The sequence below is a fragment of the Lampris incognitus genome, chromosome 3 (assembly GCF_029633865.1).
Source record: "Lampris incognitus isolate fLamInc1 chromosome 3, fLamInc1.hap2, whole genome shotgun sequence".
NCBI classification, from domain to species: domain Eukaryota; kingdom Metazoa; phylum Chordata; class Actinopteri; order Lampriformes; family Lampridae; genus Lampris; species Lampris incognitus.
In genome coordinates, this window is record NC_079213.1 from 9,794,030 (window position 1) to 9,820,549 (window position 26,520).

A 26,520-nucleotide genomic window follows, 5' to 3' on the forward strand; every position below is an offset into this window, starting at 1 on the left:
TTCCGGGAAGGGTGACGACTGTAAACTATTATTTGTTTGTTTGTGTACACTACTAATAAGACACGTTAGTCCCTAGCTAATGGGTCTGACCCTTTAGCCGAGCGGTTAGTGATGTCACCTTGTGATGCAGTACACCCCGTATCGAATCCCGCACCAGGCAAGAAAATAACATTTGTTTGTTTTTTATTTGTAGAAATCATGTACAATAGGGACCATTGTAACAAGAAGAAAAAAGCATTAGTGTGTACATCCAGATAAATGAGGGCTCAGGTTCAGGATTAAAAAAAAAGAAAGAAAAGAAAATCAGGCAGAAGAACAAGAGGATATCCACACAGAGAAAAATAAAACTCCCATATGTGACATAGACATAGATTCAGGTCCGTTCTGCGTTCATTTCTCTGAGTGCAACAATGTGTTCACCATTATATCAGTGCATCAAATTGCAGTTTGCTGCTCAAGGGAAAACTCAAGGACAGTCCGACTCACGTTAAAACAGTCTTACTTTACTTATTTTACTGTAATGATGACGGATGACATTGTGATCTATAGTGAGAGTAGGGTGCAGGTTGAGGAGAGCCTGGAGAGGTGGCAGTATGCACTGGAGAGAAGAGGAATGAAAGTCAGTAGGAGCAAGATGGAATACCTATGCGTGAATGACAGGGGGGACAGAGGAATGGTGAGGATGCAAGGAGTAGAGGTGATGAAGGCATATGAGTTTAAATACTTGGGGTCAACTGTCCAAAGTCATGAGTAGTGTGGAAGAGAGGTGAAGAAGAGGGTGCAGGCAGGGTGGAGTGGGTGAAGAAGAGTGTCAGGAGTGATTTGCGACAGAAGGGTACCAGCAAGAGTTAAAGGGAAGGTTTACAAGATGGTTGTGAGACCAGCTATGTTATATGGTTTGGAGACATTGGCACTGATGAAAAGACAAGAGACGGAGCTGGAGGTGGCAGAGATGAAGATGCGAAGATTTTCATTTGGAGTGACGAAGAAGGACAGGATTAGGAATGACTATATTAGAGGGACAGCTCAGGTTGGACGGTTTGGCGGTTTGGAGACAAAGCAAGAGAGGCAAGATTGAGATGGTTTGGACATGTGTGGAGGAGAGATGCTGGGTATACTGGGAGAAGGATGCTGAATATGGAGCTGCCAGGGAAGAGGAGAAGAGGAAGGCCAAAGAGGAGGTTTATGGATGTGGTGAGGGAGGACATGCAGGTGGCTGGTGTGACAGAGGAAGATGCAGAGGACAGGAAGAGATGGAAAAGGATGATCCGCTGTGGTGACCCCTAATGGGAGCAGCTGAATGTAATAGTAGTAGTAGTAGTAGTAGTAGTAGTAGTAGTGTTCTTGTGTATATGGTATAAAGATGGTAGTAGGTTATTGGAAGTTATGTGCAGCAAGTTGCATACATATAATCAAAACTTGAAAGTGTTATATAAAAATATCGTTAAAAAAACTTGAAAATGCATTGAAAACATACGTAATATGTAAATCACTGACTGTCATATGTTGATCCAAATGCAAACTAGGTTATGCAGTTGAATGTACACTTGTGTACAGAGTAGAATGAAAAGGAAACGCAATCTATAGTTTATTCAATTTTGAAAAGTAAGAAGTTGAAACAACGTGGCGATATCAACTCGGATTTGCTTTGCAGAATCAAAACAAACCTCAACAGTGAGTGAAGATACAAGTTCCTTTGGATTCCTGTTCGTGTCGGTGTAGAGGGCAATAAAAACGTGGATACTCATCAAACAAACACTCAAGTCGCACAATATAGAATTTGCAAGCGGCACTAAGTAGAGCTGAGGCTACAGGAATTACTGGGACGACAGCGGAACAGGCAGGCATTTACCCAGTGTACAAAAGCAGGTTGGTACTGGAAGAACCGAGGGCAGAAATAGGGAGGAGGAAACCACGATAACTTGATAAAGAAAAAGACATACAGGGCTCACTTTTACACTTAATGTAACTGGTAAACATTTGACTGGAATTTGTACACATTGTGATGAACCAGAGACAGTAAAACACGTGTTATTGAAACGCAGAAGAGGAGTAAACTCTTCACATTGAGGGAGACAAACACTAATTTTTCACTAGAGGGTCTCCATGGAAAATCAGTCAGCAAAGCCTGACCTCATATAGTGAGCTTTTTAGGAGAAATGGGCCTAGTTCAGGGAATTTAGTATTGGCCCGTTTCTCTTAAAAAGTCAGTTTCTTTCTCTCTCTCTCTCTCTCTCTCTCTCTCTCTCTCTCTCTCTCTCTCTCTCTCTCCCTCTTTATATATATATATATATATATATATATATATATATATATATATATATATAAACCCAGTGAGTCTAGTAAATTCTTTATGAGACACTACGGCCTGTCTCATAAAGAATTCAATGGATTATTTTGTTCCTTATTTGTTGAGCACTTTCCCTACCGTTGAGTGTTTCTTTTAACAAAGTGTTGTACCGCGACCCGACCCCGGAAAAGCGGCTGAAGATGAGATGAGATTATTATATATATAGATAGATAGATAGATCGATAGATCGATAGATCGATAGATAGATATGTATGTATGTATACACTCACCGGCCACTTTATTAGGCACACCCGTCCAACTGCTCGTTAACGAAAATTTCTAATCAGCCAATCACATGGCAGCAACTCAATGCATTTAGGCATGTAGACATGGTCAAGACGATCTGCTGCAGTTCAAACTGAGCATCAGAATGGGGAAGAAAGGTGATTTAAGTGACTTTGAACGTGGCATGGTTGTTGGTGCCAGACGGGCTGGTCTGAGTATTTCAGAAACTGCTGATCTACTGGGATTTTCACGCACAACCATCTCTAGGGTTTACAGAGAATGGTCCGAAAAAGAGAAAATATCCAGTGAGCGGCAGTTCTGTGGGCGAAAATGCCTTGTTGATGCCAGAGGTCAGAGGAGAATGGCCAGACTGGTTCCAGCTGATAGAAAGGCAACAGTAACTCAAATAACCACTCATTACAACCGAGGTATGCAGAAGAGCATCTCTGAACGCACAACACGTCGAACCTTGAGGCAGATGGGCTACACCAGCAGAAGACCACACCGGGTGCCACTCCTGTCAGCTAAGAACAGGAAACTGAGGCTACAGTTCACACAGGCTCACCAAAATTGGACAATAGAAGATTGGAAAAACGTTGCCTGGTCTGATGAGTCTCGATTTCTGCTGCGACATTCGGATGGTAGGGTCAGAATTTGGCGTCAACAACATGAAAGCATGGATCCATCCTGCCTTGTATCAACGGTTCAGGCTGGTGGTGGTGGTGTAATGGTGTGGGGGATATTTTCTTGGCACACGTTGGGCCCCTTAGTACCAATTGAGCATCGTGTCAACGCCACAGCCTACCTGAGTATTGTTGCTGACCATGTCCATCCCTTTATGACCACAGTGTTCCCATCTTCTGATGGCTACTTCCAGCAGGATAACGCGCCATGTCATAAAGCTCGAATCATCTCAGACTGGTTTCTTGAACATGACAATGAGTTCACTGTACTCAAATGGCCTCCACAGTCACCAGATCTCAATCCAATAGAGCACTTTTGGGATGTGGTGGACCAGGAGATTCGCATCATGGATGTGCAGCCGACAAATCTGCAGCAACTGCGTGATGCTATCATGTCAATATGGACCAAACTCTCTGAGGAATGTTTCCTGTACCTTGCTGAATCTATGCCACGAAGGATTAAGGCAGTTCTGAAGGCAAAAGGGGGTCCAACCCGGTACTAGCAAGGTGTACCTAATAAAGTGGCCAGTGAGTTTATATGTATGTATGTATGTATGTATGTATGTATGTATGTATGTATGTATGTTTGTGTGTGTGTGTGTGTGTGTGTGTGTGTGTGTGTGTGTGTGTGTGTGTGTGTGTGTGTGTGTGTGTGTGTGTGTGTGTGTGTGTGTGTGTGTATAGTCCAGTAGGTGGCAATAATGCTTCAAAACACAAAAAGCTGGTTTGCCAACCGCCAATAAACAAGCAGAGGAAGAAATCTTTTACACCATTTCCCCTCCGACGCCAAAGGGGGCAGTAGAGCTGTTTTACGATGTTTTAGCTGAAAGTCGAGAAAGACAAAATAGGTTCCCTTTGAAGGAGAGACCGGACGAACCAACGATCCTGACTTGCGAGGTGCACTTGATAAAGTAGACAGAATTTAGAAAGACAGAAAGAAAGAAACCATGGACAATATGGATCACGTTTATACTTCCACTACATATAATAAACTAGACGCTGTGGAGTTCACATGTAAATATAAGTGCAGCTGATTTCATATCTTCTTTTTTTAAATATGTGCAGACACGTTTACCTCGTCAGCAAGGCCAGCAAAGCAAGTGGCCTTCAACAGAGAAGGAACCATAAGGGTTCTTTGACAGGAACCCAGTCACAACCAATAATGCATTTATCAATCCATTCCAGTGCATGTCTTTTCATCTAATCAACATTTTACAGATAAGATAGATTCTTTATTGGCCTACCTGAGGAAATTTGTTGCCACAGCCTGTGTATCAAAATAGAAGTTCCTCACATTAAGAAGCAAACTCACCATCTATCTATCTATCTATCTATCTATCTATCTATCTATCTATCTATCTATCTATCTATCTATCTATCTATCTATCTATCTACCTACCTATATATCTGTCTGTCTGTCTGTCTATCTATCTGTCTGTCTGTCTATCTTCTATCTATCTATCCTCTATCCATCTATCTATCTATCTATCTATCTATCTATCTATCTATCTATCTATCTATCTATCTATCTATCTATCTATCTATCTGTCTGTCTGTCTGTCTGTCTGTCTGTCCGTCTATCTTCTATCTATCTATCTATCTATCTATCTATCTATCTATCTATCTATCTATCTATCTATCTATCTATCTGTCTGTCTGTCTGTCTGTCTGTCTGTCTATCTATCTATTGATCGATCTGTCTAGCTATCTATCTGTCTGTCTATCTATCTATCTATTGATCGATCTGTCTAGCTATCTGTCTGTCTGTCTGTCTATCTATCTGTCTATCTATCTGTCTATCTATCTATCTATCTATCTATCTATCTATCTATCTATCTATCTATCTATCCATCTGTCTGTCTGTATATCTATCTGTATGTCTGTCTGTCTATCTATCTATCTGTTGGTCTATCTTCTATCTATCTATCTATCTATCTATCTATCTATCTATCTATCTGTCTGTCTGTCTATCTATCTGTATGTCTGTCTGTCTGTCTGTCTGTCTATCTATCTATCTATCTGTCTGTCTGTCTATCTATCGATCGATCTGTCTAGCTATCTATCTATCTATCTATCTATCTATCTATCTATCTATCTATCTATCTGTCTGTCTGTCTGTCTGTCTGTCTGTCTGTCTGTCTGTCTATCTATCTATCTATCTATCTATCTATATGCAGTTAGACATGGTGAGACAGGTACTACCACAATACAAAATGTGTGACATTTAATGATACAAGGGTGCACACATGGACAAGGGTACTTTATTAAAGCCGCAACAGCAGAGGGGACTAAACTTCCAGCAAAGGCGTTGCTCCATGCGGTCAGATTATACTTTGTAAGTTAAAATAAACTAACCAAGTGTTACCCCCGTGTTACCTCACGGGGATTCAAACCGGCGATCCCCGTGTTGGTCGGCAACGGAAGAGATGCCCCCTCGGACGCCCCCCTAAATATTAAAAACTAAGATATTCTGAACGTGTTTGATGGTAATAACCTTTGTCAGCATAGTCTGTGGGGGTCTAACAACAGACTCTACGTCTGCACGCCTGAAAGTATGAATACAAAGTCCGCACTTCAGCTTTAATCCAAAGTGCCTGACGAAGCCCACCAATAAGCTCCCAGAGAAAACGTTGAGCCACTCCTAGTTTGGAGAGGTCATCAAAACAACTTTATTAAATTGTGGTTGTTCCATACAGAGTACACAATAGCGAGCTAATATCATTTTTCCCTATCCCATCCACAATCAACAAGCCCAACCCCCTCCCCAAATCAAACCATAGTCTTTAGGTGAACGACTCTATACACTAGAGTCTGATGCATAGGCTATTGTGCATGGATAAAACATCACTTTTTGAAATGTTATATACCAAATATTGCAGTTCATGTAAAAAAAAAAAAAACGTTTTTTAATATATTTTTATATTACAGTACAGACTTTACAACAAATGATTGTGTTTAAATGCGTCTTTTATTGCATTAGATACTCAATTTACCTTTCATTAAGCTCCAGCTTCAATAAGTTTATACTAGTATAATGAACATTTTCAAAAGTGTTAGATTTTGTCATTAATATTAATATTATCATTTCTTTACAAAACAAACATTTAAACAATACTACTGGCTGTCACTGCCAGTCTCAAAACAGACAAAATAAAAAACTTTAATTTGTTATTTTGAGGATTTCATTTTATTTTTGGATGCTGTGTATCTGTGAACTCGTTGTAATCGAGCTGCGGGATAGTTTGGCCTCTGGAAAAGTTCTTTTTGTGTTTCCATGCATTTGGATAGGTGGAGGAGAGAGGATGATGTTGTTAACGTGAGGGTGTGTGTATTTCTGCCGTCCTAATGTTAAGATTTCTGGACGGCAGAAAAAAAGGTAGATTGTGTGTGTGTTTGTGTATGTACATCATTACCAGAATGTGATAAATAGTTTAGTCTACATGAATCTGGCAGACAATTCTTGTGTTGGTGGAGTTTTATACAAATCTATATTGTTGCACAGTTGGACTATGTACATATTTTCAGGAGCATCTCAGGTAAATTTTGTTTTTTGTTTTTTTTTTGTATGAATGCACGGGTTTAAGTCATTGATTGTGTCTGTTTTCTGAGTAATTGAAAGAGTCAGCGAATTATTTTTAATTGGAGTTTATATGAACGCGTGTGTACGTGTAGGTGTGGGAATCATTGTGCAAGGGTTAGTGTGTGTATATGTGTGTGTTTGTGTGTGTGTGTGTGTTGTGTGTGTTGAGTGTGTGTGTGTTGAGTGTGTGTGTGTGTGTGTGTGTGTGTGTGTGTGTGTGTGTGTGTGTGTGTGTTATGGTCAGATGAGATCTCCAATGGGTATACGGGGCAGGCAGATGTAAGCCTGTGGGGTTCTGCTGAGGTTGATGGGGTTGCCATCCAAGCGGATATCCTCCAGTGCGTTCCTGATGTAATTGAAATCTTTCAGGTTGCAGAACGTGTCCTCGTGCATCATCTGAATGTTGTTGCGCTGGAAAGAGAGGACGCAGGTAACGCATGAAAAATCACCTCTGCCGATTAAGATTCAAGTTTCCTTTATTAATCCCCTTGGGGAAATTCAGTTACTGCAAATTAACCCGTCCTAGCTGTGATCTGTGCAGCTAGGAGCAGTGGGCTCTGACTTGATGCTGCGCCCGGGGACCAACTCCAGTTCTTTTCCCATTGCCTTGCTCAGGGGCACAGTAACGTGCATGTTTCTTTTGATGGTGGTGTAAACTGAAGCACCTGGAGAAAACCCACCGCAGATACGGGGAGAACATGCAAACTCCACATGAGGACGACCTGGGATGACCCCCCCCAAGGTTGGACAACCCCGGGGTTCGAACCCAGGGCCTTCTTGCTATGAGGCAACAGCACTAACCACTGGGCCACCGTTCCACCCAATACCATGATAAACAGATTTTGAATACAGTCTGTTGTAAAAAGTCATATGTCATGGAGGTCAAGTATTTTTTTCTTATTCTATCGTAAATTCACAACAGTTGGCAGAGCTGCAGCCACCAGTCAGAACAAAGGTTTCTGACATTTCTGTCAGAATGAGACTGAACAACCTCCTTCGACTGCAACTTTGCTTTTCTTGGTGCACACATCATAAACACATTTGTTTTACTGGTACTATTATTAAACAGTTTCTCGTAAAAACAGAAAAGTGACTAGTAAAAAGCCAAATCTGTGACTAATGCTTATTAAAAGAACTAGCAACTACTTTTAGTTACCAGTAAAATTATTTACCAACTAGTAATTGGAAGAAAAGTGACTGACTCATTGAAAATAAGCGCTCGCGTCCAAGCCAACTGACTTGTGCATTTGAGGGATTTAATGTTAAAATGGCCTGCCATAGGCACATTTCCAGTGAAAGAACATCAATTCCAGTTTTTGATATTTGATTTTGAGATACACCCTGTGATGGACTGGTGGCCTGTCCAGGGTGTCTCCCCACCTGCCACCCAATGACTGCTGGGATAGGCTCCAGCATCCCACGACCCTAATTAGGATAAGCGGCTTGGATAATGGATGGATTTTGAGATACTTTATTAATCCCCGTGGGGAAATTCTTCTCTGTATTTAACCCATCCTAGCTGTGTAGCTAGGAGCAGTGGGCAGCCACCGCGCAGCACCCGGGGACCAACTCCACTTGGTCTTGCCATTGCCTCGGTCAAGGGCACAGACAGGAGTATTAACCCTAACATGCATGTCTTTTTGATGGTGGGGGAAACTGGAGCACCAGGAGAAAACCCACCGCAGACACGGGGAGAACATGCAAACTCCATACAGAGGATGACCTGGGATGAACCCCAAGGTTGGACAACCCCGAGGTTTGAACCCAGGACCTTCTTGCTGTGAGGCAACAGCACTAACCACTGGGGCACCGTGTCGCCCAAATTTGTAATATTAGTTCAATTCATGACCATTGAGGGTTAATATGATATGACATATAGGGACATACCTGTAGGTGCAGAGATCGCAGGCTGTCTGGTAGAGGCAATGGGATATAGTCAATGTGATTGTCTGTTAAGTACAAGTACAGCAGGCCAGCCATATCCTGGACACAGAAGGACGAAATATTAATTATTATCAATCTAGGATGATAGATGCACCTTAATGCATCTGTGTGGTGGCAGAAACTTAAGAGGAATTCCAAAACATTTCAGTATATGCCATTTTTAATGAGAAAATAAATTCAAGTTCATTATCCTTCCTCCTTACACAATTTCATACTAAAACAAAACAAAAAAAAGTTTTTCTCAAGGGTCACAATGCCCAGACAACACAAAACAAAGAAGTGTTATTTAAGAGAAGTAAATGTGGTAGTATATGTCACAGTAAAAGATGGTAGTGTAATTTTGGTGCACGTACTTTAAATGCTTCTTTGTGGATACCCCTGGAGCCGATGTTGTTGTGGCTGGCATCAATCAGAGTCATGGTGACCGGCAGAGCAGGCAGCCGAGAGATGTGATTCTCTCGTAACACCAGCTCCTCCAACGCAGGCAAGCCCAAGAATGCATTTTCATCAATGGACGAGATCTCATTGGCTGTCACATCGATCCTCTTCAGCTTGTCTGCGGGTGCAGGAAGGGAGCAAAATGGCCACAAAAAAAAAAAAAAACAACAAAAAAAAAACAACAAAAAAAAAAACACCTCATAGACACTGCTCTCAATATGAGTTCTTTCAAAACCAATAAAAGACGGGGGACTAATTCAATATAGCTACAATGTCTTCCACCTTTAGGTTTGAGTCTAACATCAGAGGTCTAACCAGAGGTCCTTCATCTAGGAGAGATAGATAGAGCATATTAACCATATCTTGTTTTACCAGCAGATGGCGATCAAAGCAAGAAACAAACCAGAATCAATCGGAGTATATGAGCCTTTTCTATTAAAATAGCTCAAAAGAAGTTAAAAAAAAATTCCGGAAATTCAATGGTATGCACAGACGACTGTTAAATAAAGACAGCTTTATATACATTTAGTGTATTGAATTTTTATAGCATTTGGTCAAAATACCTTATTTTCTCAAGATGGGAAACACGTCATGGATATTCATGAAGTCTGCTTGTCATCACAGTAAAGACTCAGTTTACAACAGATGGACAACAGCTGTTCTGATTACACGTTTGCTAAACCAGAGACCCTCAGTGTTTTACTAGAGGAAGATAGATAAAGGACCTTAGGTCTGGGTTGAAAAAAAAATATTGGAAATCAATAGTGAGGATTTTCTAGGATTTAGCCTTATTCACTGCCATGTATGCTGGTCTGTCCGTGACCCGGGGCTATTCTGTTTGAACAGGGTGCTGCAGCCACCTTCAGTACAATGGACATCATTAAAGATGGCACATCATGGCAAAGCACTGGGAGTCTCTGGCTTTTTTTTTTTTTTAGGATTCCCCCCCTCCTCCCCCCCCCCAACTGTACCCGTCTGATTACCCCACTCTTCTGAGCCATCCCGGTCACTGCTCCACCCCCTCTGGCTACAGACAACCACATGCTTCCTCTGATACATGTGGAGTCGCCAGCTGCTTCTTTTCATGAGACAGCGAGGCCTTTCGCCAGGGGGACGTAGTGAGCGGGAGGATCACGCTATTTCCCCCAGTTCCCCCCCAAACAGGGGCCCCAACCGACCAGAGGGGGCGCTAGTGCAGCGACCAGGACACATAACCGCAACCGGCTTCCCACCCGCAGACACTGCCAATTGTGTCTGTAGGGACGCCCGACCAAGCAGGAGGTAACACGGGGATTTGAACCAGCGATCCTCATGTTGGTAGGCAATGGAATAGACCACTACGCCCACCAGACGCCCCCTCTCTGGTTTTATCGTCTACATTATACTGTTGTCAACTGACAAGAAACTTACTCATGGAGGCAAAGTCAGACTTGTTGATCTTGGTGATTCTGTTGTAGCGTGCATAGAAGTGAGTGGTCTCTTTAGGCAGAGGTGGCACGCTATCTAGCTTCAAGTCATCACAGTAGACAGAGGTACCGAGACACGTGCACAGCAGGCAAGTGGGCATACCTGAGACAGATGAATAAACATGGAGGACGAAAGAGGGAGAGAAGGGAGCCAAAACAGAAAACAAGTAAACATAGTAGACTAGATAGAGTTTAGAGCAGAAGACAGCTGACATTTCAGAGGTATTGGACCAAAATAACCTGGCTAAGACCACAAAACTCATGATGTCCTAGTCAATGGTGCTGTGTCTATTGAAATCAAGAGATTCTGATTTCAGAACAATTTAAACGTCCCCATCAATTCTTTTTAAAACCCATAACCCCACATGCTGTGTGGATTTGAGTCCCCCCCACCCAGACTGAACAGTATTCAGGTTTCGACTTGACAGGCACTGATGTTGCACCGTAATGTTGCAATGCCTGTCTAGTTCGGTACTGACCTCGCCTGTCAACTTCAGGCTCATCGGGCTCATCGGGCTCTGGCAAACCAGAGTCCACTGACCCCTCTGTACTCCCTGCACCTTCCTGAGGGGTTGTCGGTATAGTAGTGGGAAGCAGCTTCTCCTCTTGTTAGAGATGAAATTAGGTGTTGAAGAAACAGGTTAGACCAGCATAGACACGGACATTGAAATAGGAAATCTGGCAATCAGTGAGCCCACCATTTGCCTCAGTTTATAAGTAACATACACAAGCGGTGTTAACAAATGTACAACACAACACATTTAACTGATGAGCGGAAGTTAAATGAGCAATGGGTTTTCAGTGTTAATTGAATGGATTATGACATACATTATGGTTACAAATAGTATGGTTATTAGTGAGGAACACCATGGGAAAACTGAGTAGTTTCTTAAGCATAATTAAAAAAAAAACTCAACATAACTTTGTAATGATAGGAACAAAATAAGACTTCCTAGGGCCATCCTTTGCCAATAGATTATTGCAGACTTTGGCATTCAGACTATCAACTGGGTTCCTAGTGGCCTTGTATCGATAGCTACAGTAGACTAAGTATCTACAGCTCATTTGATGAACACTGACATTGTCAGAGCTAGGGATTTGAGTCCCACTGGGTCACCAATGCAAAACATATATTCACTTGTTGTACAGATATGCTTTGGATAAAAGCACCCATAAAATTGCATCTTGGCATGTGTGCTATCCATATCTTACTAAAATTCAATTACATGGAGTTTCAACTTCAAATGTTACACAACTCTAACTAACTACTCTACATAGTGTTTTAAGTATTCTTTATTCTGTCCTTTCACTGGTTTTTGCTCCATACCTGGATGTTGGATGTTGTGTAGATTGTTTTGCTTTAGACTACCCCACATAACTCTAAGCTGAATACTAACCTTCATCAATGTCAGGGATCAGTATGACCTCTGGCTCATCAGGTTCTACAGAGCCAGAATCCCCAGAAGCCCCAGATTCTCCAGAGACTCCTGAATCCCCAGAGACTCCTGAATCCCCAGAGACTCCAGAATCCCCAGAGATTCCAGAATCCCCAGAGACTCCCAAATCCCCAGAGACTCCAGAATCCCCAGAGATTCCAAAATCCCCAGAGACTCCCAAATCCCCAGAGACTCCCAAATCCCCAGAGACTCCAGAATCCCCAGAGACTCCCAAATCCCCAGATACTCCGGAATCAACTGGGACCCCGGAAGACCCTGAAACTCCTGAGAACTCCCCGGAAGCACCTGATACCTCCTGGGGGATAGTGTCAGGAATGAGGGGTAGCTCCTCCCCTTGTTAGGGTGGGGGACAGGAGACAGAAGGATAAGGAAAGGGCGGGGGGGGGGGGGGTTGTTGGGATGGACAGTCAATCAACCCATTAACTGATCAGAGTCATACATAAAAGAGAAGAGAGGATAGGTTTACATTGATTATAAGTAACATAAATGCAGCGACAAATTAGAGTAGAACAGATTAATGAAATTACAATGACAAACAATAAGGGGATTATTGTCATTTAACTACATTTAACAAGAACATTGTTAAATGGAAATGTAATATTACGGAAACCACATTTATAGAGTCAGACACATTATTTCTACACAGATTAAGAAATGGTGTTGCTACAGGCTTTGCTAATACACGCCCCATGGTTTTAAAGATCCAGTCCAATGATTTTCATTTTGGAAAGTTTTTATTGTGGAATATTAAAAGCGTACTTATAAAACCATAGTTTTTCTTTCTTTAGTGGCCATTATCATTGACCAGTAGGAAATTTAACTTTTTTTTTTTATTTTGATATACTTTAATAATCACCATAGGGAAATTACGCTCTGCATTTAACCCATCCTAGCTGTGTAGCCAGGAACAGTGGGCAGCCACCGTGCAGCACCCGAGGACCAACTCCTGCTTGTCTCACCATGCCTCAGTCAGCGGCACAGACAGGAGTATTAACCCTAACATGCATGTCTTTTTGATGGTGGGGGAAACTGGAGCACCCTGAGAAAATCCCGTGCAGACACGGTGAGAACACGCAATGTCCACACAGAAGACAACCTGGGATGACCCCCAAGATTGGACAACCCCAAGGTTCGAACCCAGAACCTTCTTGCTGTGAGGCGACAGTGCTAACCACTGCGGCACCATGCCGCCAATCATACTCACCAACATCGGCAAATTTAGTCTCCTCTTACACAAGCGTTTGTCACAATCTCAAGTCCCACGCCCTGTCCTCTTGGGCGACGGTGGCCCACAGACGACACAACTAATGCTAATAACATCTCACAATTTCACAAGATAGCAAACACAGAGGTTCTGCAGAAATTTCAAGTAAAGAGGTAAACATTTTGTAAAACACCACAACTGTACAATAAATACAAAATATACAACTTATCACACATGGCAAAATATTAAATGACATCGCTGCATACTTGTCCAAAAGTAGCACAGCCAGCTTAACATCAGTTTTATGCATTTTTTAGTAATGAAGAAATTGCCCTCTCAAAAACAATACCTATATTTCTTCTACTTTTGGATCAGCTTTGATCATTTTTCCAGATGGTGAGGCTTTTTGGATTTTTTAGAGTTACGTTACAAAGCTGGCTCCTCCGTATTGGATATGTTGAGGCTTGCAAAGATGAGTGTGTGGGCACCTGTAGTTTTGTGGGAGAGCATTAGATTTATAAAGGGCAACGTGTTCTCTACTGGTTTGTTTATCAAAATAAAGATTCTGGGCTGGAACACAGGTTTTGAAAGCAAAATCTCAGCACCTGGCAAAGCTAGTGGTTTGTAATTGGTGGTAGATCAACAACTCTTTCCAACCCCCTGACAAATCATGAGGAGTGTCATATTTTTCAGCTTCTGGAGTATCATTTGATTTGTTAAACTATCCTTGACTACCCTCTCTTAGCACAATTCTCAGTGGATTGAGGGGGCATGGTCTTCTGTTTATTAGACTGTTGGTTACAGACTCTGTTGATCACAATGTCCCAAATGCAAAACATGACCCCTATTGTGCCATATATATAAGCCACGTGAACACACTCCAGCCACTCCAGCTTGAAGTAGATGAATACCTTAGATAGCAGCACATTTTAAATTAGTGGTAAGAACAATTAACTTGAAGTCAAAGCTAGACATTATCAATGGACTTGATAGCTACGTAGCCCTCTAACATGCATGATATTGCTAGGCAACTAGCCACAGGCTGTTGATAGGACTGACTGATGATAACAATTAATTGAGTGACCAATCAGATCAGGGTGTTTGGTAGCATAATTAATTACCAGAAGCAGATTGGTTTTCTTAGCTAGTTTAATTATGTTGACAACCAGGTGGAGAGTTTCTCAAGGGACTTTATTCATATTTTTAGAACAACATTGTTCTAATATTTTGGGCAACTTTACATCAACTAATATTCTCTCAACAAAAATTAGATTGGAAAAAATGATTTTCATTGGATTGGATCTTTAACACTCCCTAAAAACCTAAAAACCAAGAAATATGGAGCAGACTTCTACTTTGTAGAAGTGTAGCTACTAACCTCCAGATATTAACGTTATCCCTGGGTCCCCGGACTCACCGGATTCCCCAGAAACCCCAGAGCTTCCAGAAACCCCTGGGACTAGGATGTCCCCAGAGAACCCAGAACTAAGGAGGTCCCCAGAGCCTCCAGAGCCAAGGAGGAGGTCCCCAGAAACCCCAGAATCTCCAGAACCAAGGTCCCCAGAGGCTCCGGAAATCCCAGACCCCAGGAGATCCCCGGATCCTAGGAAATCCCCAGATTCCAAGAGATCTCCGGACCCCCCAGAGCTAAGGAGGTCCCCAGAACCTCCAGAGCCAATGTGAAGGTCACCAGATACCCCAGAGGCACCAGAGGCCAGCAGGTCTCCTGAGCCTCCAGACCCAGAGGCCCCAGAAGCTCCAGAGGCCCCAGACCCCACAGAGCTCCCAAAATCCCCGGAGATATGAAGGATGTCAATGGGCATCAGACGCAGCTCCTCCTCTTGTTAGAGACAAGATTAGGTGTTAATAAAGACAGATCAGACCAGAGCATGAATCAAATTGGGAACCATAGAGTTCACAATGGTGATTAGGTGAAATTTTGGTGACATAAAGACACAATAATTACAAATGACACATTTAACCAATAACAGCTAGTTAAATGGAAAACATGCACAGGAAAAATAGCATAATTAAAAGAATGGTGATTATTTGCCAAGATGGGGGTTTAGAGGACTGATTTGTATTGCCTTAGATTGTTTATGCATATTTATGTGTGTTCATTTTTGTCGATGCTGATTTCATGCCTCCACAGGCGGCACTCTGTCAGATACACTGTGCACCAGATTTTAATTCAGTGTGTACACCTGAGTGTATAACAGTGTCTGAAATGTTACTGCGTTCTACATACTTAAAGTACGGTGTATATACTGCAGTCTGTTGGGGTATACTATTCAGTAAATAGAATGCAGTACCACCACATACTATGCAATTTACACTTGGTGGACTCACATCCAAGCAGAAGTGACCCTTCATAACACCAGAAGAAGAAATTAATTGCTTTCAAACTTTGCCACTTTGTCGAGAGCTTTGTCACGTTGGCTCATAACTACATACATACAAGGTATACTTATACTGTATAACAACCAAGGGTATCATATGCTATACTCAAAACATATTTTATCATGAAATCGTTAAGAAATACATTTGAATTTGTTGACACTGTTGATGTTGCTTGTTCCGTTTAATTTTATGGCATATTGCTTTGGAAAATTTTTCTCGGGCCGGTTGTTTATGTGGAAACAAAACAGGCGCAAAAATTATGGTACGGTTTTGATTAAGTGACCATACTTGATATGTTGGTCTATGTAGTACACATACGCATTCCGATCACATGCTTAATTTGCATGCCAACATCCAGCACTCTAAATTTTGCATATTATCAGCATGTAGTAGGAGCAATTCGGATATAGTTTAAGTGCGTGTTCAGACCTTTCTGTGTGTTTGGGCCCATGAGGATCCCTGATCCCCCTGAACCTTGAGGGATGAGCTGCGGCTTTAGTGGCAGCTCTCCCTCCTCCTCTTCCTCTTCTTCCTCCAGTGAGGCCTCAGGCACAGGATAGTTGTACTCAGGTGGGGCCAGTGTTCCAATCTCTATCTGAAGGGAAGACAAGAGTGAGGAATCAAAAGATGTGGGAGGAATATGACATGTAAATCAGCAGAGTTGGGATACTGAGATTCCTTTCAGAATCTCACGTGTCAGAATGCAACATCATTACAAACCACCTCATCGTGTCCATCATATTCTTTCCGCAGGAATGGGAGGTGTTTTTTTTTTCTTTTTCCTCTCTGTTGAGCTGTCAGTACAACTAATAAAATCTTAAGATGAAATGTGGATATGACTTTAGCCTGAGCTTCTGAATAAGCAATTTCCAATCACGACAAACATTGAAAATTCACAATTCAAAGCAACCATTTTGCTCTACGGCGATTCAGTTATTGCACACACATATCTTGATTATGCTTACAAAATTATCAAGGATAGTGATGACAGACTTGTCACACTGTGACATGCAAATACACACACACACACACACACACACACACACACACACACACACACACACACACACACACACACACACACACACACTGTTTGTCTCTAATCCTTAATTTCCCAGCCTATTTTTGAAAGTCAGAAATGATGAAATGGGATTACAGATATCGGCGATGTAAAAAGCCAAACACAGTAGGTTGGCCTGATGCCACTCTGACAGCAGTCATAGTAGCAAGTCCCTGCAGATATGACCTCTTCTTTTGACCCCTTCAAAAAGTTCACAGCTACAAACATAACAAACATTTAAGACGCGTCACCAAAAAGTTCAAATTCCATTTAAGCGGTTGACATTTTTGACTGCAACTCAAAGATGGCAGCTGCACGATTCAAATACGTAGCATGGACTATCACCAACTTGAACCGTCCAAGATCAGTACAACAGCAAATTGACAACAGTTCAGACTTGTGATTTCTAATGAGTTATCTGTTTTAATGCTCCAGCATCTATGGGGACTCTGGCTATGTAAGTATGAAAAAATTGAATATCTGTTATATCAATTTGTCTTTTACATGTTTATTTTTTTTCCCCCTTTTTCTTTTTTTTTTTGATTTTTTGCCCCTTTTTTCTCCTCAGTTGTACTTGGCCAATTATCCCACTCTTCCGAGCCGTCCCGGTCGCTGCCCCACCCCCTCCTGCCGATCCGAGGAGGGCTGCAGACTACCACATGCCCCCTCCAATACATGTGGAGTTGCCAGCCGCTTCTTTTCACCTGACAGTGAGGAGTTTCGCCAGGGGGACGTAGCGCGTGGGAGGATCACGCTATTCCCCCCAGTTCCCTCTCCCCCCCAAACAGGCGCTTCAACCGACCAGAGGAGGCGCTAGTGCAGCGACAAGGACACATACCCACATCTGGCTTCCCACCCGCAGACATGGCCAATTGTGTCTGTAGGGACGCCTGACCAAACGGGAGGTAACACGGGGATTCGAACCGGCGATACCTGTGTTGGTTGGCAGCGGAATAGACCGCTACGTTACCTGCTCCATGTTTATGTTCCTCCAAACTATTATTGGCAATACTAAAAACCTGGAAGTTGTCCATACATCCTTTTGACTGAACTTTTAAGCAAACCATGCCCAAAGTCTTTCAATGACCCAATCCTGAATAACAGCTGCCATGGAACAGCTAAATATCCTGTCTGCCCGCACAAGTATTCATCAGTCGCAAAAACAAAACAAAACAAACAAACAAACAAAACAAAACTGTACACTCACAAAGTAATGTAAACAAAGTATACATTTGTATTCCCCCATTCCTCCTCTTCAAAGACTACATCCAAGACTAAGAGTTGCCAGGTGGAAGGTATCAGTAAAAAAAAAAGAATGGAGATCCTTGTGGTCACGCTGACGATACCGACTTAGTGGATGAGGATGATGAAGATGATGGGTGGAGGGGTAGGAAAGGTAACCCTCCTGAGACAGACCCACCATCCCCTCTTGCGTTTGTACAAAATGGAAACTCATCGTCAAGTCTGTCCCCTCACGTTGCACATTATGATTTCTCTGTTGCCGGAGACAGACCAACAAACCGGCACGAGCGGCAACACGAAATCATTCCGGCTCTCTTAATGACCTCACGTGGCATTTAGCCCTCCCATCACAAACAATAATTGGGCCATTAGACGTTATACCACTCGCTATCTGTCATTATGGGCAAGTATATGAGTCTCATTACTGGCTTTGGCTCCGAGGCTGTCTATTTATCATTCATTCCAGAGGTTTCTCCTTATGGCTCGTTCCCATTCAGCGCGAGGTGTTCGTCTCAGCTGGCGAGTTAGAAAACAAGGAAAGCATTTGGGCCGAGCAGCGTGGCCTCTCGTAACTAACACACAGCGTTTTAATTCGAACCCAACTAATGCCCCTTTTCCACTACATGGTACCGGCTCAGCTCAACTCGACTCGCTTCTGTATCCTTTTCCATTACCGTAACAGTACCCCCTCAGTATAACTGGTCGTCATAGCGACGCCTGGTTTTCAATTTCAAAATGTACTTTTAAGATAACTCTTGCTTCGACCGCTTCGGTGTTTAAAAACGCCGGGTGATATCCCACGTGCGCATTGACGATGCAGTGATGCAAAATGACGCAGCGACGCGTTTCTCTGACCAATCAGAGGCCTGCGTTGATTTTGGTAACCGCTCCGGTTTTTTTTGGAACCTCGACAAATGTGGTACCTTAAAAGTGGTAACAGTTACCAAATTGACGGTACTTTCCAGTAATGGAGAACGAAAAAAAGGGCGAGTCGAGTCGAGTTGAGCCGGGTACCATGTAGTGGAAAAGGGGCAAAATACACCATCCGATTTCATTTGTTACCACACCTACAACCGGACCCGGGGGGAGGGGGGGGGATTAGTAATATAAACAGTTGTTGGCTTGGAAGAGTTGTGTACATATGGCAAGCCATGGCACATGGCTGAGTACCACTGACTTAGATCGAGCCCCCAAGAAAAGACAGAGTTGATACTCAACGAGGCACCGAGCTGAGGGACACTTCTGCACATCTAGTTCATGAGACAGGTGCGTAGGAGAGGGGCGAGACACTGTCCAGCTTACAATTACATATTTACCAAAACCTCGTAAACAAATGTACAATTGCAAGTTACACAGTTCGTGGGAGGTTGTTTGCAACTTTTGAGCCACTCAATGACGCACATCTGCGCCTAATTAACCTTTGCGCATGTATGCATATCTAAAAAATCTACACACACACACACACACACACACACACACACACACACACACACACACACACACACATACACAGACTGGTGTCTTCAACCCTGCGAAACTCAAAACAATGTATCATAAAGTGAAATAACTGTGGCCGGGTCATGAGTAGGACTGTTAGTGTCCCAGTGAAGGTATTTTATGAGAAACTTGCAATCATACTGACTCTGCCGAAGCCTGAGGATCTTACACTACTTTATTTTCTTCAACCAGAAGACTCAATTTCACGCCGTTTAAGTGGCTTGTTGATGATAACTTGAACGTTCACTCAACCGAATATATTCAAACCTGCAGTTCCACTACCGTCCACACGAGGACAGTAAACTCCCACTGTCACAAATCATACCTGCCACTCTTTCATGGTCTGCAAGGCCCATTCAATCTCCAGAAAGGGAATGGTCCTTGTGGAACCAAGACACACATGGTAGCTGTAAGTCTCCATACTTTAGCTCCACATTTTCAACCACAATGTTTTAGCTGTCCTTAAGCCAAGCGGTACCAATACTGAATAAATATTAATATGATTAAGTGTCAGGAAACACCCGAGTTTAAGTAGTTAAGGCCTAGTTCAGGCAAATATATCTGTGATTACTAAATAATTGTACAAAAAATGATCTTGTATTTAGTGTATTTTTTTGTGTGCAAGGAACACATAGCTACAGCCGAACGTCCCTCTAGATAGCTCGACAGCAGCAGAGTTAGGAATATAACAAGGTAGACCTTTGAAAAATCTTGCACAGAGTTAGCTCCTTGCAGCTCTCCCCTCCAACCCCCCCCCCCTTCCTCCCTAAAGCAAACATATACACCCTAGGGAGAGCAGCGGTGAAGGCTGTCTACCAAAAATACAGAAAAAAAATCCTCTGGGAAACAACACAGGAATGCAGAATGTACAGGGAGAGACATTGAATATGGAGCATCAAATCTAAGCAGTATCATCCAGCTGCAGCGCCGCAAAGCATTCGGCGAGGGAGGTGGCAAGCTGATGGTGGTTCAGCAGAACTAATGAGAAATGCTAAATTTCTAAACTTGTGCTGGTTCGATTTAACCCGACCAACCAACTGAGGCGCCGTCTTTCCCAACACATGGATTTGCAGAATGTTTGGCCAGGCTGTCACGTGTGTCACAAATGAACATAGGAAGGTTTTCACAAGTCTCCATACAAGTTTTCCTTAGCTCTGCAGCCCTGTCTGTGTACATATATTGTGATCTACGCAGTATCATCCATAAGACCAAAATAACAAAGGTCAAAAAATGTCAGCCAAGATCTGTCAGTAAATCGTCCAGCACAAGGCTCTGCAGCGTTCAAATTTTCCTCCTCCATAAAACTCAAGGCTAACAAATTGCAAGGCTGCAGGTCAGCTAAAAGGAGAAAGTTCAGCCAAATGTTCATGCCAGTGTTTGTTATCCAAGAAGCCGACGTAGCCAAATTATAAGGACGTTGATTGTGATAAGGTTGCGCATCTGACTGAATGGTTGGACTGGTGGCCAGATGTGGATATTGTAGTATAGCCCCGGATGATTTCTGAGTGGTACGAATGCTATAAAAGCAGACAGGAATTAAGCCGAAAACGTTAAAACAACAAGTCCGCCTTGGCTCCTGCAGGTGTAACTTCACCCGTGAGACTTTGACGAAAGACTGACATGGAATATGTCAGGCTGAGAAAAGGGGTGGGGTAGGGGGGGGGATCTGGAGTGGGACAGAAGGAATTAGTGTTGATGTTCAAATGCAGCAGACTGAAGAAGGCATGCTTGGATAGCAGCTTAGATAAACCTTAGCTTTTCTCAAAAGAGAGAAGCCCCGAGGAGGGAAAAAAACAGAATAGCTGGATGTGGAAAATGGAGAGTCAGCATTCCAGAGGAATGGATCTCATCATCGCTTCACTTCACCCTTAACACTTGACATGGTGTGTGTGCGTGCGTGTGCACGTGTGTAACCCTTTCACTCTACACCCTTATTAAGACCTCTTTCTCAACCGACCTATCTCAGGATCTGCCCTCTCCCCTCTATAAGAGCCGTGTGAGGGAGGCAACATGACACGTTTACCTCGCAAATCCTTGTAATGACACATCGCTCAACACCGCCGCGATGGCTGTCCTAGCTATTGGTATTCTCATTTACCCACACCGCTTCAAGAAAATGACGCTTAAAACCGGAGTTGACCCGTTTCCCTTTCTGCCTGCTTCTCTTTCTGCTCCCCCAAAACTCGCCAAGAAATCTTATGTAATAAAAACAAATCACATCCAGAAACGTAGCGTATTTGTTCAACAGTAAACCATTGCCAGGCTGCTGCAGAGCAAATGTGGCATATTATAAACACACCCAAACACACTAAGCATAAGCATTCAGATCGTATCTGTATCACTAGCATGCAATGCTAAGTGGGTGAAAGGTCACGGTAACACTTTCTCTCAAGGTGTGTGCGTGTGTTTGCGTGCGTGTGACAGAATTGCGTACGGCAGCAACACTGCCCCTCATGTAGTCTATATAACTACATCTTGTCATATCAGCTAAATCTGCAATGGATTCTGGGATAGCTCTTGGACAACGGCAGCTCTCTCTCTCCACATCAGGTTCAACTTAAGAAGCTGGCTCGGGGGGGAAGTCTGTAGAAAATTTGATCTGGATGACTTTCCTCGTGCCATCTTGACATTGTTTTGGCCTAATTTCCTCGTTACAAAGAGAAATAAACTGGAGCAAGACGCTTGACGTGAGCTCGCACTGTGGACTGGCCACATCACGTCCAACTTGCCACATCACCTCAGGACTGACTAAGAGGGCACTTCTGGCGTCCATTTTCCCCTCTTATGTAACCCTTTCTCTCTCTACCTTCACCATTCACTCGTCTTTTAAAGGCTGCTAGGATGAGCAGATAAAACTAGCCAGCCCTGCCCACCATAGCAGCACTTGAGTTGAAATTGCACAGATCACTTTCCATGGGTAAACATCCCTTATATCAGCCTGCTGGGGTTATTTCCTTTCCTTTTATTGTTTTTATGTGAGCATCCCGACAAGCTGAATTCATTGAATGGAAAAACATACTTGGCTAACAATGAAACTTGAACAGACATGGCTCTTTCATACCAACTCCAAGAAAACAGGATGCACTTAAAGAAAACTGACGTCATGCAAAAATTCCCACAATAGCTTTTCATTAGGAACTACATGCTGGAGTGTATTTGAGGATGTATGGATGTTACAGTCAGTGTGCAAAAAGAATACATGCACAACTTGGTCAGTCACCATGTACATCAACCAATTTCCTCATTGAAAATAACATAGACCTCCTTCTAACATCAAGTTATTCTCCATTATGACTGTAGTAACAGTATCTTGTGAAGGGTTCGTACATCCATCCATCCATTATCCAAACCACTTATCCTGCTCTCAGGGTCACGGGGATGCTGGAGCCTATCCCAGCAGTCATTGGGTGGCAGGTGTGGAGACATCCTGGACAGGCCGCCAGGCCATCACAGGGCTGGGGGTAGTAGCAAATATTCAAACGAGAACTTTGAAGGCCGAAGTGGAGAAGAGTTCCATGAGAACAGCAGTTAGACATGGATGGGTTCATACATCTTAGGTCAAATTGAAATAATGCGTTCCTGATCACGGCCTTGGACAAACCACAACCCAACAACCACAATTTAGGAACATTTGAATTATTCGTATTTGATACAGCTGTTTTCTTTGCAGAACACTGTACAGCTAAAAGTGATCAAAGTCGTGAAGGATTGTAAGAGTTTCATAGATTTATTCAAGCATGTGAAATGGGTAAAACTACCAGATTCAAAGAGGGTGTCAACCCTCCGGTAAATTCAAAGGCATATAAATTAAATGATTGATGGCTAAAATGCAGAAGTGAAACATTTTGGGCCATAATGGAGGTTAGGGCTCTAATGCAATCTCTCCCATCTTCCAAAGAGCTTCAGCCGGCACCAACCAGAAGTCTTTCTATTCTCTGACCTTGATGAAGCAATCAAAGCGACTCCATCAGCAATGTCACATTCAGACAAATTTGACTTGTCCCCCCCCTTTTCCTCCCCAATTGTACTTGGCCAATTACCCCACTCTTCCGAGCCGTCCCGGTCGCTGCTCCACCCCCTCTGCCAATCCGGGGAGGGCTGCAGACTACCACATGTGGAGTCGCCAGCGGCTTCTTTTCACCTGACAGGGAGGAATTTCACCAGGGGGGTGTAGCACATGGGAGGATCACGCTATTTCCCCTAGTTCCCCCCTTCTCCCCAAACAGGTGCTAGTGCAGCGACCAGGACACACACCCACATCAGGCTTCCCATCCACAGACATGGCCAATTGCATCTGTAGGGACACCCAGCCACGCTGGAGGTAACACGGGGATTCGAGTCTGCGATCACAGTGTTGGTAGGCAACAGAATAGACCGCTACGCTACCCGGACGCCCCTGAATTTGACTTGTTTACCTTGAACCAAGTGATGCCTTCAACACACCGTAGCAGTATGTCTGACTAATCTGTAGTATATGACACCGATATGGCATCACTGTCATCTATCTGCACCAGTGTCCTTACAACCCACCAGCGACCTTTCACATGGATGGCACAGACATCGTAATCTACACAAGGCTGTAGTTATTTCTTTTAATTTACAGATGTTTAGTTCATGTATCCTGCAGACGAATATGTTATGTTCACCCACATATGAGCATGGACTCTTGTAAAACTGTAGAAAAACATCAAATTATTGTAGCATTTCCTTTTTTTTTCATCACATTGTATTACAACAGTTATATTGTAATAATATGGGCATGCTTTCTGTGCTGTAGAAATACTAATGTAATGGCTGTCAGGGTAGCGTGGTGGTCTATTCCGCTGCCTACCAACACAGGGATTGCTGGTTGGAGTCCCCATGTTACCTCCGGCTTGGTCGGGCGCCCCTACAGACACAATTGGCCGCCGTGTCTGCGGGTGGGAAGCCGGATATGGGAATGTGTCCTTGCCGCTGCATTGGCACCTCCTCTGGTCGGCCGGGGCACCTGTTCAGGGGTGAGGGGGAACTGGGGGAATAGCGTGAGCCCCCCATGCGCTACGTCCCCCTGGCGAAACTCCTCACTGTCAGGTGAAAAGAACCAGCTGGTGGCTCCACATGTATCGGAGGAGGCATGTGGTAGTCTGCAGCCCTCCCCGGATCGGCAGAGGGGGTGGAGCAGCAACCAGGGCGGCTCAGAGAATGGGGTGATTGGCCAGGTACAATTGGGGAGAAGAAAAAAAAAAAGGGGGGGGGGTCCATAAAAGAAAAAAAAACTATTGTAAAAACATGAGCGTCACAGCCGGATGAGAATCGAGATGAATCTACCGCATCCTTGACAAAATATCATTGTATTATCAGAGAATACAGTACCGTTACCTTTTCATTCTGAATACATTACAGAGAAGTGGTTCAGGTGGCGATGCATTGATAAGATGAACGCTTACTTCAACCGATCATGTAATTTCTCACCTGAGGGTCATCAATTGTCAGCCCATCTTCATAGTCATAGATATCCTGGTTCTCCAGATTTATGTTTTCTAGATCCACATCATAATTGGCACTGTCGTACGTGTCTAAATCCACTTGTCGGGCAAATCTGGGGCCGGCCACCACCGCTTTGAGGACGAAGAGCCCCACTACGATCCGCACAAGCATCCTCATAGTCCACCTGGAAATAGACAGGGAGTGTATTGTCAACAGAGGAATCTCGGTCCGGATCGTTTCCTACAGTACATGAAACACAAGCTGCTGGAGGAGACGGAGACTTTTTATCAGGATTTTCACTGGAAACCAAACATAAAACTTCCCAACTGACACAGGAATTAATGCTTTGCAAGGTTCACAATTTGACATCATCGAGAGCAAAACCAACATGTAGCACAAATCTACAGCCGACATCCATTAATTATACACTATACATTTATACCCGCTGAATCCAGTTCAGGCTCAGAGGAGGATGGAGTCTATCCCAGCATGCACTGGGTAGAAGATGGAGAGACACCATGGACTTACAACCAGTCCATTGCAGGGCCCACACACACAATCACTTACACAATTTTAAACTCTCCTATTCCCCTTACATGCATGTCTTTGGACGGTAAGAGGGAAGCAGACTGTTCTAATGAAAACCATGTGAACATGGGGAGAACCTGCAAACCCCCCACAGAATGCCCTGGGTTAAACTCAAGACCCTCTTGCCACCGTCAGTGCTTATCACCAAGTCTCATCTCATCTCATCTTCAGCCGCTTCTTCGGAGTCAGGTCGCGGAGGTAGCAAGCTAAGTAGGGTACTCCAGACATCCCCCTCCCCAGCAATGTCCTCCAGCTCTTCCTGGGGGATCCCAAGGCGTTCCCAGGCCAGATTGGACATGTAGTCCCTCCAACAAGTTCTAGATTTACCCCAGGGTCTCCTCCCAGTTGGATGTGCCCAGAAAATCTCCAAAGGACGGCACCAGGAGGCCTCCTAATCAGATGCTCGAACCACCACAACTGGCTCCTTTCAATGCATAGGAGCAGCAGCTCTACTCCGAGCTCCCTCCGGATGTCCGACTTCCTCACCCTATCTCTAAGGCTGAGCCTACACACCCTACAGAGGAAACTCATTTCAGCCGCTTGTATCCGCAATCTCACCCTTTCGGTAACTACCCAAAGCTCATGACCACAGGTGAAGGTTGGAACGAAGATTGACTGGTAAATTGAGAGCTTTGCCTCCCGGCTCAGCTCCCTCTTCGCCACAATGGTCCGGTACAACGTCTGCATTACTGCTGATGTTGCACCAATCCACCTGTCAATCTCCTGCTCCATCCTACCATCACTCGTGAACAAGACCCCGAGATACTTGAACTGCTTCACTTGAGGCAACAACTCATCCTCAAGTTACCACCACATCCCATTCTTTACTTTATTGATAAAATCAATGCAACAACTAATTCCATATAACTCTCAGAATTTAGAAATGTATGATGACATTCAGTATGGTTCCAGCATGACAT

At 43.6% G+C, this 26,520-nt stretch overlaps 1 protein-coding gene across 1 annotated transcript; it reads right to left on the reverse strand.

Annotated features, from left to right (window-relative positions):
• Positions 1–7,078: 7,078 nt before the first annotated feature.
• On the reverse strand, positions 7,079–25,183 carry epyc (epiphycan). Its single transcript, XM_056277812.1, has 10 exons — positions 24,998–25,183; positions 16,177–16,342; positions 14,726–15,187; positions 12,429–12,476; positions 12,084–12,191; positions 11,166–11,291; positions 10,631–10,789; positions 9,136–9,338; positions 8,726–8,821; positions 7,079–7,249 (listed from the first exon to the last, which is right to left on the reverse strand). The coding sequence occupies exons 1-10, from the start codon at positions 25,181–25,183 to the stop codon at positions 7,079–7,081; spliced, it is 1,725 nt and encodes a 574-aa protein (XP_056133787.1).
• Positions 25,184–26,520: the final 1,337 nt, after the last annotated feature.

Excerpts from the sequence above, each read along its gene's own strand:
- epyc (XM_056277812.1), bottom strand. The coding sequence starts at position 25,183 with ATGCTTGTGCGGATCGTAGTGGGGCTCTTCGTCCTCAAAGCGGTGGTG. Across the intron at positions 12,477-14,725 it reads GATAACGTTAATATCTGGAG|GGGAGGAGCTACCCCTCATT; the intron begins GTTAGTAGCTAC and ends CACCCTAACAAG. Across the intron at positions 9,339-10,630 it reads GTCTGACTTTGCCTCCATGA|ACAAGCTGAAGAGGATCGAT; the intron begins GTAAGTTTCTTG and ends CTGCACCCGCAG.